At 45.6% G+C, this 13,463-nt stretch overlaps 1 protein-coding gene across 2 annotated transcripts; it reads left to right on the top strand.

Moving 5' to 3' along the window:
• Positions 1 to 5,683: 5,683 nt before the first annotated feature.
• On the top strand, positions 5,684 to 12,938 carry CLDND1 (claudin domain containing 1). Of its 2 annotated transcripts, none has more exons than XM_026037224.1 (5): positions 5,684 to 5,858; positions 9,604 to 9,902; positions 11,118 to 11,225; positions 11,595 to 11,732; positions 11,825 to 12,938. In XM_026037224.1, exons 2-5 carry the CDS (start codon positions 9,614 to 9,616, stop codon positions 12,043 to 12,045), a joined length of 756 nt encoding a protein of 251 aa, XP_025893009.1. In that variant the 5' UTR covers positions 5,684 to 5,858; positions 9,604 to 9,613; the 3' UTR covers positions 12,046 to 12,938. The 2 variants fall into 2 exon arrangements, with proteins under 2 accessions (XP_025893009.1, XP_025893008.1); XM_026037223.1 differs by having other exon boundaries at positions 9,601 to 9,902.
• Positions 12,939 to 13,463: the final 525 nt, after the last annotated feature.

Genomic DNA, 13,463 nt, shown 5'->3' with positions numbered 1-13,463 from the left:
GTGGTCTCTAGCTGATTGCTTTGCATGAAACTTTCAAATCTGTAATTATCTGTGTTATCCACCCATCAAAAAGTCTTTTTTGAAAAAAAAAAAGATGAAGATGTATAAAGCACAGAGCTTTAGATTTACCCATTTTATTCCACAGATGCATGTATGAACCTATAAGGAAGCACAAGTTAAAAATCATCTTCTAGCTATCTTCGTTGAGCATCTAAAGATTATTATGGTAACACCTGTTTTTCAAGTAAGTACTGTGTAAAAATATGCAACTATCATTTTAAATAAATCACGTTTAATGGATTAAGAGCTAAGGCGAGTTTGGTGTCATCTTTGCTTATAGCTACTTCAGGGAATGTGTTTCAGGTTTTTCCTACCCACTTGGAAACCGTATGGTGGGGACACTCCCTTTCTATCATTAGAAGATAWGCTGAATCCTACCATCTGCAGGCTCCAAGTTTGAGCTCTTTTACAAACATGGGCAAACATGTTACTGTGCTCTAAGAGTCTAGCATCTTATATGCAATCACAAGCTTTATAAATAACTTCTGCACGGATATTCTGGAAAGCTCAGACCATAATGTGCTAAAATCCAAGAAATATCATAAGACATTGTRTCACCAAGAGGAGACCTTCCATCCTCTCTTCACTGTCCTTTCTACAGCTCTTGCCTCCTCCTCCAACCCTGGACAGCAGGAGACAAAATTCTCTGTTGGAGCAACAGTCTCTGCCTTGGCCTCAGATATGTAGGATAAATAGGATATGTATCTTGTTCAACCCGTGCCACAGCTTTGTTGAGGAGATCTGGAAATAGGAACAGCTTGTGGGTGCTGAGTAGTTTTGAACCTGACTGTGATCCTAAGGCTTTTTTCAACCACATGCTCATAGTAGACACTGCCCTTTGCAGTCAGCCAGTTCTGCTTCAGAAGTGCCTGTTTCTGTGAGGGTCCTTCTTTCAGAAGTGCCCTTATGAAGTGTGCTACTTCAGCATTTCTGCCATTCCCAATAGGAAACACTGAGGAGTTGTACCCCAGGAAACTGCTAGGCATCACAGGTATGGATTAAAATCCAAATACAATCCTACATTCTATAAGCTTCAGCTACTTTTCAGATAGCAGCAAGGGAAGACATTGCTTATCACTGCACCTGGTTCTGTAAAGCTCGTGTGTGATACATCTGTGATGGAAGCCTTCTAATTTAATGACAAAATCAGTACAAGAGATCTGCTCAGGAAGTGTGCAGGGTTGTTGATTGAATTTGTTAAGTCCTGCCCTCCCCCACTAAAGCACACACAAATTTCTGCAGTTGAACAGTTCTGGTAGCAAGTTACCTTTTTTGTTCCTTATTTTTATAGATTCTGCTTTTTACTGTTGTGCTAGATGATCTCTTATTCTGATGTGTGCATGTGCTTTTATGTAAGCACAGGTAGTCACMTAAAGTGAAGTAGGTATTAGTGAGTTATTAATGATGATAAATGCTGAGAAGGAACAGAGGTTCATTTGATCTGTAGAAGAAAGTGTAGTAGTTTCTAAATGATTGTGCTTCAAACCCTTTCTGTAAGGAATAGAGATTCGCAGACCTAATAAAGAGAAATCAAAGTGGCCAGAACTCAGCCCCACCGCGTTGCAGCCTTGGTGAAAGCAAGCGCAGAGGCAACCAGAGCAATGGCAACTTCTGGCTGGCCAGGGCTGGAGTGCTCCCTCAGCAAGTTTGCTGGTGATACCAAACTGGGAGGAGTAGCTGATAGCCCTGAGGGCTGTGCTGCCATCCAGAGGGACCTGGACAGACTGGACAACTGGGCGGTGAGAAATTTCATGAAGTTCAACAAGGGCAAGTGCAGGGTCCTGCGCTTGGGGAGGAATAACCCTGGACACCAGTACAGATTAGGGGTGGACCTGCTGGAGAGCAGCCCCGCAGAGAGGGACCTSRGYRTCATGGTGGAYGACAAGWTGACCATGAGGCAGCAGTGTGCCCTGGTGGCCAARAAGGCCAACGGGATCSTGGGGTGCATTAAGTAGAGCGTCTCCAGCAGGTCGAGGGAAGTGATTGTCGCCCTATACWCAGCCCTGGTCAGGCCACGTCTGGAGACTGTGTCCAGTTCTGGGCTCCCCAGTCCAAGAGGGATGTGGAGCTGCTGGAGAGAGTCCAGCGCAGGGCTACGAGGATGACCAGGGGCCTGGAACATCTGCCCTGTGAGCAAAGGCTGAGGGAGCTGGGYCTGTTCAGCCTGGAGAAGAGRAGRCTGAGGGGGGACCTGATCAGCGTGTATAAATACCTCAAGGGAGGCAGYGAGGAGGAGGGGGCGGCCTCTTTTCAGTGGTGGRCAGCGACMGGACAAGAGGAAACGGCCACAAGCTGAGGCACCAAAAGTTCCACAGGAACTTAAGGAAACAYTTCTTGACAGTGAGGGTGCCAGAGCCCTGGCACAGGCTGCCCAGGGAGGTTGTGGAGTCTCCTTCTCTGGAGATCTTTATAACCTGCTTGGATGCAGCCCTGTGCCCCCTGCTCTGGGTGACCCTGTGTGAGCAGGGGGCTGGACTAGWTGACCTCTGAGGTCCCTTCCAACCTGAAGCATTCTGTGATTCTATGAACCACYAGAGCTTTCAGTCTGGAGTAGAGAGGGAAGAGCACAACCTATTCAAGTAAGATTTAGGGTGCTGAGATAGTACGTGGTGATAGGGTGGCGTAGTTTCATACCTGGAGGATGAGTGGGTGTCACTAGAGTGAATCTGTGCTATTCATCTGGCTAGCTGTCACGGATTTGGAACAAGGGCTTCCGGAAAGCCTTCTTGCCATTAAAATAAATAAATAAATAAATAAATAAATAAATAAATAAATAAATAAATAAATAAATAAATAAAGGGTAGGATGCCCTCTGTCTAGTGTGTCCTGTGCCACAGGTATAAAAATACAGAAAACAGAAATAAAACAGGCAGACTGTAGAAAAAGTTTGTGGAACATTGTATGCAATACTCAATGGACTGTGTCTGAAACCCTGAAACTAAGACTGCCCTTTTTTATTATTAYGGAAGAAAAGAATGTGGGGAAAGGTAGTACCTTTCAGTGCATTAACTGGTATCATTGGAAGGCTTTTCAGTACCTTTTGAGGTCAAAAGAATTCAAGAATTGAATGTGATACTTGAAAAAGGCTTCTTCGTTTCACTCCCTTTTCAATTTAGTTTGATAACGCCTCACCCTACAACATTTGTTTTACTTATTTCCATAAAATATCTGAGCTAAAACAACACTAATTTTACATGTTTTTTTTTTTTTTGCCTGCAAAATTATTGCTGAACTCTTATCAGTGCGTGAGAATTTCTGTTAGCGACAGTAGCTAGTCTTACACCTGATCCAGGCCTGCTATCTAATAAACTTCAGTTCTGTAAAAAGYAGGAATAATTTTAAGCTATAGTCATCTGTGCTATTCACTTCCTGCTTTGATGTGCAAACTRCCACAGTTTCTAAACAGACTTTTACTGTGAAAGCCTGAAATAAATCTGTTGTGTAGCTAAACCGATCAGCCAGATGTTCTGTTGAAGCAAATTAGAGGTGAGAAGAGAAAATGAAAATGCTTGCTTGTTTATAACGTTATAAACACTTGTTTATAACATTTCAACTGGGTTACCTTTATTATATGGAGAGATTTTTTTTTCAGAAAGAGGGTGTTCTAAAATTAAATAAAAAATAAAAAGGTATCTGTCTTCCACTGTAGCTCTTAGAGTATCTATACACATCATATTGACCAGGGCAGGTGATGAGTAAGAGGTAGCCACTGTGCTCTCATGCAGTAGTGGCTGTGGCTATAACATTTTCCAAAATTGATTCTCATTTCCATTAGATGAGAATTTTAAAGAAAAGTCTTACAAACTTGCCAGTGGTAGATAATCTACTGCTATTTATAATCAACAGTTCCACTTTTCCTTGTTCTCATGGCCTAAAATACAGTTGTTGTGGGTTTTTCTTTTAGTGTTTTCTAACTTCAACCCCAGATAGTTTTGCCAGGTAAACTGAAAAATCCATTACCGAGTTTTTGCTCCTTTTTGCCATTACTTACACGATGGCCCCTTCAATAAACTATAGCCTGACCTTCAGTGATATTTCACTGAAAATTATCTTCTACCTGCTCAGTGATTTCCACACCCCTTCTCAGACTTCACTTTATCAATGTGCAGTTGAGCAACAAGTGGCAGCTCAAGAAGCGACATGATTTCTTTCTCCCTGGATTTCTCTGTTGGCAGAGCGGAGGTTCCCGGCGCACGTTTCAGTCACAGCTCCCTATGGGCAGCTGGATACCCGCCATGCTGCGCTGTCCTTCGCTCTTGSTGCTTCCCGGGATAAAGTCCTCCCTCCATCGTGCAAGTAGCACCTCCACGCACTGCTCCTAAACGAACGACCTCGTAAGTGACCATATTGAAATGCATGTTTATTTGCCCCCACCTTCCTAGCGATCAGGTCACCCTGCACCAGTGCCCTGTCCGATTCATTATTTACCCTTCCCACGGGCCTTGTGTCATCGGCCGAGGTTATCAGGGGTGATGCTTCATTTTCTTCCAGGCCYTCCACAAAGGCATTTCGTATTTTAATGCTTAATATTTTAAGAGTTGTCATAAGTCCCAGTCAGGGCATTTCCTTGCTCACRCTAACAGCTGAGATTTTAGTTCGGCAGTTTTTGTAAGGTATGGCATAGTGGGAGGCTTTGTTTTCCTTATAAATAGCCTCCTGCACTAAGATGCAGGCATCGCAGAGGGCTGTTTTTATCACTACTACCACCTTCACCACCCCAGCTTGAAAAAACCTTTGGGAAAAAAGAAAAAAAAAAAAGAGAAAAAGGTTCCTGGCAGCTCTAGAAGAGGAGCCAGGTGGGATTGCTCCCCAGAAGTCCTCAAGAGACACAAAAAAGCCCCAAGGTGTGACTCAGTGCTCAGAACATCTGTTAGTTTGGGGATGGGACGATCAAATCTGGCCGTGGTGGTGGTCCCTGAGCAGCTRCTAATTGCTTTGAGAAGCCCTCTGTTAGTCCGAGCTTTTTGTTTATTTGTTGGTTTGCTTTGAGCGGGGGGGTGAGGAGGGCAGGGCCGCTCCGCGGCGGCGCCGGCAAGGCGCAGGGACTACAGCTCCCGGCAGGCTCCGCGCCGCGCCGCGCGGGGCGGGAGCAGAACTACAGCGCCCAGGGTGCCGCGCGGCGCCTGCGCGGGGCGCGGCTCTGGCCCCGGCCGCTGCGCGGGCGTGGGGCGGAAGCGGGGCCGGGGCGGCGCGGGGGCTGCCGGCGGCGATGGCCGGTGGGTCCCGCAGCCGCCTCGGGCCGGGCCGGGCCGGGCCCCAGCGCGGCGCCCTGGCTCGTGCTGCGCGGCGCCGGTCTCGTCGGTGCCTCGCTGCGCGGCTGGCCCGGCCATGGCGGCGCGGCGTGGGCGGCTGCGGCTCCGGCTGACGCGGTGTGGGGCGGGGGGCGAGGTGGCCCCGAGCGGCCTGGTGCTCCCTGGGGAGAGCGCTCCTGGGGTCAGCCGCTCGTGGGGACCCCTGCCCGCCGCCGTGGCCTCCTCGCCTGCCCTGAATGGGCGGTAGCGGTGCCAGCAGGGCTCCCATAGTCATATACTTAATTATTTTAATAAATAATGTTGGGAGATTTCTTCAAATTCAAGGCAAATTGGTGCTGCCTTTAACTGCTTGATTTGTCTTCTGTTCCTAGTTCGCTTCTTAAGAGCTGGTGATGTTGAAGAGGAAAAGGAATGAATGGAACAGTTAGGGCAGGTTGGAGCTCATGCTCTTGCCTTACTGCAGAACACGGAGAGCAAACTATCCCTGAAGTGACCTGGAATCCCTGGAGCCCAGTGTGCTGAGGAGCTGCTCCTTCTTCTTTGAAGGTGAGGCACCTTTGATGGCATCTCCACTAATCCTCCCTTTCCCGAGAGTATCACAAGTCGGGTCTTTTGGGTAGTCGTCTCTCCATATGTTTACATCTTCTTGCACTCTCTGCTTTCCCAGGGATCAGTCAAGTTTGCAAACATGTTTCTGAGAATGTCAGCATCCAGTAGACTGGATTTGCAGTCCTGCTGTTTTGTGGCAAATTGTAAAATGAATTTCTTAAATATGAGGGCCTGCTGTTGACCAAATGGAGTTGTTACTGTAGCTGAATAAAGAGTATGAGTCATCTTACATTTTACCTTTCTGCTAAGCTACAGTAGCTTCTTAAAATGCTTTTTAAGTGTCTTTTTTTTTTCTGTTTCCAGTCATTGTGTTTGCTAGAATGGTTAATTTTATACTGCTGTAATTGTTTTCAGCTTTGCTGCCTTACCCTCTTTTTTGTTTCAGTGACATATGTATGTCTTTCCCTTAAATATTGCAGTTAGTTTAGCCTTTACTGTCTGGTTTATGTATTGACACTTGGTGTTCTTGTATTGAGCAGCAGCTCCTTCGTGCTGCACATGTGCATGGCTTTGTTTTGTTTAGAAATCTGTATTATTGAACACCAGCATGTCTCATGTCTTTGAAAACAAGTGTAGTTACAATGTTCTGGGAGGCATTTCTGYTTGCATTGCTTTGTGTTCACTGTACATCTTAGTTTAAGCCAGAAAGCCTSAAACGACTCCTATGGTTAGAACCAAGTGTGCTGGGTTAGAACCAAGTGTGTTGTGAGAATGCACCTTTTGTAAAAGGWTTAAGGTTCTTTATTGACAGAAAGTATTTCTATTTAGTATCAGTATTTAAGTCCTTGTAAGTGCTTTCACCTTGCCCAGTAGTTACCTTTTTTTCTGTAATTAATCTTTCTGCAAAACACATCCTGCTTATTTTTGTGCATAACTAAGGCAGTGAAGCCTTCTGCAAGGTGTGGCATAATCTTGCACTGTCTATGCTCGTTGTCTCTCCCCGGTAACCTGTTTTTCACAGCCTCTGCTTACTAGTCCCATGGAGTTTTTGCCTGGGACTGGAAGCATTATCAGCCGTTTAGTATGGCAAAGATCTGCTGGCTTTTAAGTGCGCACGTGCATTTGCTGTCAGTGAAGATGCATTGGGCATACAGTGCAAGCAGGCAGGGTAGTCAGTGCAGTCAGAGCAGTCAGGGTAGTACAGTGTGTGTGGCAGGAAAAACTTCTAGGTCAGAATTTGCCTAACGTGTTTGTGGAGTTCTTTTTTGCAAGTAGCTGAGATGTTAGAAGGAAGCAGCGAGCMGAGCTGCATGACAAGGCACTGGGTGTGTATTGCTTTTGCCCTGACACATGCCTGTCCATGCTGAACGTGACGCAGGGTTCTTCCACAGGCAATTGCAGCACAAGCTTGGGGGCTGCATCCTCCTCAGCTCCTCTCTGCCTCTCTCCAGAGTTGTGCATTGCCATCATTCGGTATCACTGGATTCATTGCATAGACACGTGCACGTGTCTTTTTTTTTTTTTTTTTTCCTTCCCTGAGTATACCAAACACTGATCACTGTTTTAGTTCTGTGTTTGAGGTTTAACCCTTCATTTTGCCTGTGAATTGCTGCCTTTTGCTAGCTGACAGTGACTCTGCCAAGCCCATGCATGTTTTTCCATGCATAGCAAGCTGGCCAGAAGCACATGGTTGCTTTTTAATGACAGTCTAGAAAGAATATTCCCATCACCAGCGTTTTGGGCCTGACAACAGAGTATTGTACCTGAAAATACAAATTTTTGAACCAGTTGTTTTCTTTCAGTATATTAAGTACCAAGTGATATGACTTTTTGTTTTAAGCATCAGCATCACAAGGCACTGGCTGTAAACAGGTGGCCCATTGAAGCCCCAGTTGCATTTTACTGGCACTGGCTGCTCCTCTGAAGGTGGATGGATGGAGCTGGTAGCTCCTTGTGATTCCTCTTTCCAGAGAGCTCTTCCTGAAAAGTGGAGTCTAACGCAGAGGGTTCTTATTGCAGTGAATACGACTACAGTACAGTGGCAAATCCAGACTAGCCTGTTCAACAGCCTGTTCCGCTGCTTATCCAAGAGAATTCCCAGGAGAGCAGCTCAGCTGTGCACCTCAGGAGCTCAGGAGAGCTGTGCACCCAGCTGGACAGAAACAGGGTGGCAGGGCTGTGGGTGCTGCTTGCCCTGCTGGCTATGTGAAGTTTGTAAAGGGGAGGGGAGTTCCTCGGCAAGGTCAATTAGGAAAAACGGAGATTTCGACTTTTATTTGGGTACATCCTGTTTCTCTGTTCTGCTCATCTGCWGCCCTCTGTGCCTTGGGCTGAGTGCGAAGATGTCAAGGAAGAATGCAAATACATATCAAAGGATTAAATGCTGCACAGTATTYGTTTTTTACTGCGGTATTTTTACTTGTTTCATCACGCAGACTTCGTGGTTCAGTTTGGCTTGAGTGTTCCTGTATTTTGCCTTGCAAATGTTGTGCCTTTAGGAACTTGCTGTTTCCAGTTTAGTTTGCAATCTATTCAGTCAGAAAGAAGCTAGACCAAAATATTTTGACCAAGTGTGTGAGAGAAGCCAAGTAAAACAACCACCTGACAAGAGCTGATCAGGCACAGCCTCCTGTCACCACACTAGCTTTAGCTGGATTAATTTAAATTGCTATTTTGTTTCACAAAGACATCAAGCCTGATTCAACGCAATCCATAAATTTAATCGAGCACAGAAAATGCATGACCCTAATTGACACTCAAAAGTCCCCTGGCATAATTACACCAGATTATGCCATATTTCACTCTCTGCAAAACATTTCATGTATTATCAATCTGTTACTCCTCAGAGTGACAATCCTGCCATAAGTGCCAGCATGCCTGGCGTCTCTGTTTTCRTGTGCCTGAGCTTGCACTGTTGATGGGTACAGCCCTGGAAGGGCGTGCGCCGGTGACCTGTATTCTGGGGAGTTCGGGCAAGGTCCTTGTGCCAATCCACAACACCTTTCAGTTTGGGAAACTGTTGTCCCCTAATGCCCGAGGGACGTGGCGCTCCCTCTGCCTTGTTCTCGCTCCCCGCAATCACCGCTCTGTCACTGCAGCGTTTGGCACAATCTCCACCTCTGACTGTGGTGCTTCCTTTGTGTTCTTCATGTCTAGTGTCTAGATACATTTCTCTGCTTTCCAAAGCCATCCCAGCACCTGAGCATGGCTGCTCTTTGTGAAGGACCAGGCAGAGCTTTCCTGGCTCCCCTGTGGTTCTTATCTTTGCTATAAACACAGGCTGTGAAAGACGAATAGGGTGGCAGCCTAAAAATAACTTCTGCCCTCAGTAATCTCTTAAGGAAAGATAAGTCTTCTGACAGGGCACTCGAGACGGATTCTCTGCAGTTCCTGACCATCAGGATCACAAATGAGCCGAGCCATCTGCTTAGGGGTCAGGGTCCCTGTTGCGCTCTCACTTGCTGTCTCAGAGAAGAGCAGCTGCCTCTGGTGACGGTGYGGGTGGGAGAAGGGAAACTTCTTTGCCTTGGACTCGCAGATCCGGTCGATGCTAGCTGGTACAGTAGYAGACTTGCTCAATGTTCCTTTGCTTCCAGCTTGTTGGAGGAGATCCATATCTGGAGGGAAATAGAGGGGTGGTGACAAGAATTTCGCACTGCTGGGGTAAATTTGTCCTCTGAGTCATTCACGCAGAGTTATTCACTTCATTTTTTTCCCCTTGTTTTCTGTTTCGTTACAGCAGCCAAGGCACAATGATGGATAACCGTTTTGCTACAGCACTAGTAATTGCCTGTGTTCTCAGCCTAATATCCACCATCTACATGGCAGCCTCAATCGGCACCGACTTCTGGTACGAATACCACACCCTGTCCCCGGCTGAGAACGTCACGGAAAATGGCAAAAGCATCTGGGAAGAGTTTGTGAGCGAAGAGGCAGATGAGAAGACCTACACGGACGCGCTCTTCCGCTGCAATGGCACAGTTGGACTGTGGCGGAGGTGCATCACTGTACCCAAGAACTCCCACTGGTACAGCCCACCAGGTATCTCCAGGGCAGTTGGCACCTTTCTTGCTTGCCTGGGGTAGCACATTGCTAAATGCCCCGCAAACACGTCCTCGCTGCTTTGTTCCTGCAGAAGACCTATTTTTACCTTCTGTGGGTTTTGAGTAAAGACAGTGTAAACTTTAAAGGAAGTACAGGGCAAAGTGTTCTGTGGCTGTTAGTGCCACAAAATCTGGATTCGACACATGATACTTGATTTAAATTTAGTCTGTGGCTTGTTTTTCTTTTTTATCTCCCATCTGCTTTCCCACTGGGAATACAGTTACTCTTGCTCTGCCAATCACTTCTTTTTTTTTTTTAAAGAAATTTCAAGGCATCCAATGACAGCAGAATTGTACTACTTTATCAAATGGATATCCACAGTTTTTAGYGAGCTGTTCCTTTTGCTCACATGTCTCACCTGTCCCATTGTGTSCGTAGTCCTTGTACCAGGGTGCTGGATGTCATTGCAAGAATGCAGATGTAAACCAAAATGCTTTGTATTCTTTTGTCACACTGACTGGGGATGGGAGCCAAAAGGAAGAGTGATGAACACTCATTTTAATCACGTCAAAATAACTTTTGAGTACATCAATGCTGTGGATATGTGTGTGCAGCCCTTTATTTTGAGCCTTCTTTTTGGGGAAAAAAGTACTTTAAAGCACTTCTGCAGAAAAAAAAGCTTTTTGTGAAGTATGTTTTAATAGAAACACCTTCTGGGGAAAAAAATCAGCTTTGCTCAGTAACATTTTTCACAAGTGGGGGAGAACTGAATATAACACAGCAAATATTTCTCTTCTTGTAAATGATCCTAGTCTATCTTATTTTTACAAAATATGTTTAAAAAGGTGTTAACATTCTATACATGGAAATAAGAACACTTCCATTATGGAACTCAGAGTAGAAGGATATGTAAAAATATAGACAAGTGTCATGTGATTTATTTTTCTCCAGTCTGGCGAGTACAGCACAGATCTCTTGGTTATCCATGTGAGCTTGAAGAGTCTGCAGGTTTGAATRCTGTGCCTCACTTTACTAAATTTGCAATATGTTTACCCTCTGATAGGCATCCTACMAATTTCTTTAGAGAGCTTTTGTTTTTCTTCAAAATTTTAAGTCYGAGGAGAAACTTGACTAAAAAGATTGAGAGGATTTGAGTGGAGAATGGAGGGAACAGTCTGATAGTAATTGTTTTTGCTATTTTGTTTGTTCTAGAGAATGATATGACCACAAATTGCATCAGTTTTTCCCTCTCGGATCAGTTCATGGAAAAATACATAGAGCCTGGAAACCACAATAGTGGCACGGATCTGAATCGGACTTGTAAGTGTCTTTCTTTTCTGACAGGGATAAAAACATTTAGCATACATACATACACGTATATATGTATATCTCCTACATACACATATATATGTATATCTCCTAGGACTGGCTGTAGGCTAAAAGATATAAAAGTACATGTTGTTGGGAAGGTCTTTTGCCTGTGAATTTGGGAGCTAAGAGTTTTACTTCAGTAGAGCCTTCTGTCCTTTTTGACTAAACTAATGGGGATGCGCGTAGAAGGGAATGTAAGGAAATGGGAGAAGGTCATTTTCTGGTACACCTAGAACAAACTTTTGACACTTGTATTTTTTTTCCCTAGTATACCTTAAACAAACCTATGACTCTTGTTTTCTTTTTTGTCCTGTGCAGATCTCTGGAGGTTGCAGTTTCTCTTGCCCTTTGTCAGCCTTGGGCTCATGTGTTTTGGGGCTCTCATTGGGCTCTGTGCTTGTGCCTGTCGCAGCCTTTACCCTGCCATTGCCACTGGAGTCCTCCATTTCCTTGCAGGTGGGTTCCCTTCCCACTTCCCCTCCCTCCTCCAGAAGCCCCTCATGTCACCCCAGAGTGAAGCTCACTAYATTTTCCTGCTCCTTCCGCAGGGCTCTGCACACTGGGCCTGGTTGGCTGCTATGTAGCTGGGATTGAGCTGCTCCACAAGAAGCTGCCCCTGCCCGATGACGTGCAGGGCGAATTTGGCTGGTCCTTCTGCCTGGCCTGTGTCTCGGCACCTTTGCAGTTCATGGCAGCTGCTCTCTTCATCTGGGCAGCTCGCACCAACAGGAAGGAGTTCACTCTCCTGAAAGCCTACCGTGTAGCATAAGTGCTACCAGCTAGGCATTAAGTTTCCCTGTTAGAGTCTCTTCTTTCCCCAACCTTTACAACTTTTGTTCTTCTTTTACTCAGACTTCTGCCTTGTTCCTGCATACTTCTTGCCAGGTGAGATGGCCCAGCCTGTGGGCCCTGAAGACAAAGACTTCTGGGCTGAAAGGGCAAACTCTGCCAGAAGTCTGCAGAATTGAATAGGCTCTTTTTTTCCCTAATATTTTGAAGACAAATCTTTTTTGTTTTGTTTTATTTTTGTTTTGGACTTGATTTGGTCACTGAATAGCCCCCTTTTCTAGGTGTTCATGCCCCTTCCTAGTTTTAATATCCTGTCAGCCTGGAGGAAATAGAAGAGGCATTGTGGAGTGGAAGAGGAATAAGGGAAGAAACGAAGTAGGTGGGCAAGAATGGGCACTGGATGCACAAGTGATGAGTGATGAGAGGTTGTCTGCTGCGTGACCCACAGGCAGCACCTGCAAAGAGCACCCGGGAGACATGGGTGAGCACAGAGACCTCTGCGAGGGAAGCACCCCAGGGACATCAGTGCCATGGCAGAGCTCTGAGTCGCCTCTTCTCGCTCATTCACCACTTCTTGTGGCTACTGCCACGACAAAGCCGAGCAGAGCGTCCCGTGTGGCAATGTCTGCCCAGCGAACRTCCTTGAAGGCAGATCCCGGGCGTGATTCTGCCACGGAGCGGGATAGATTGGCCTGTGTGGAGCTCTGTGCTGCCGTAGCTACACTGCTTCCAGCGCCCAGGCTGGGTTGGTACCTACAGTGCATGGTGATCTCAGCTTGTGGTGCTTTTGCTTGCTGAGAAATATGGCTTTCCTCTCCCTCATTCTGTTGGAAATAGTCCCTCCCCCCCAACTTTTCATTTTTAACTTGTTTTACTGTGTGTATGTATATGTATATAAATTAACTTTTTTAAAGCTCACCTGTTTATTCTATGTAGCATAGGTTTTTTTGTTTCTTTTTAAAAAAGGTGCTGTTCTCTTCCCACCTTGCCCTAGACCTGTTGTTTAAATGAAATAAAAACAGAGCAGAAGCTCAATAACTTTATCAGTGTTGCATGAATTTGAGAGGGTGAGGGAATGATCTGAAATGAGTTTTAGTTGGGGAAAGCCAGTGCCTCTACAAAATGTCTTTTTCTATATTCATGGAAATGTCATCAGAAACAAGATATTTGGTCGGATTTCTTACTAAGCCATTCAGCTCCTCCTAACATTACATTTTCTCCTCATCGTTGTTGGGGTGCAGTGCAACTTAGCTCATGACCTCTGCATGTTTCTCTTCTATATCACTGCAGATCTGCCCACACTGGGTGACATGTCTACTAAAAAAAATGTGTTACAAAACTGTGTAATTCTGAGACCTTAAGCTCCCTTGTTTCCTTGCTGCCTCTTTGGTACCAGAA

Source organism: Nothoprocta perdicaria, unplaced genomic scaffold (assembly GCF_003342845.1).
Source record: "Nothoprocta perdicaria isolate Ctin4 unplaced genomic scaffold, notPer1 scaffold_193, whole genome shotgun sequence".
In the NCBI taxonomy this organism is placed as follows: Eukaryota; Metazoa; Chordata; class Aves; order Tinamiformes; family Tinamidae; genus Nothoprocta; species Nothoprocta perdicaria.
Note: the sequence above shows the minus strand (reverse complement) of the source record. Positions and strands in the feature narration are given on the sequence as shown.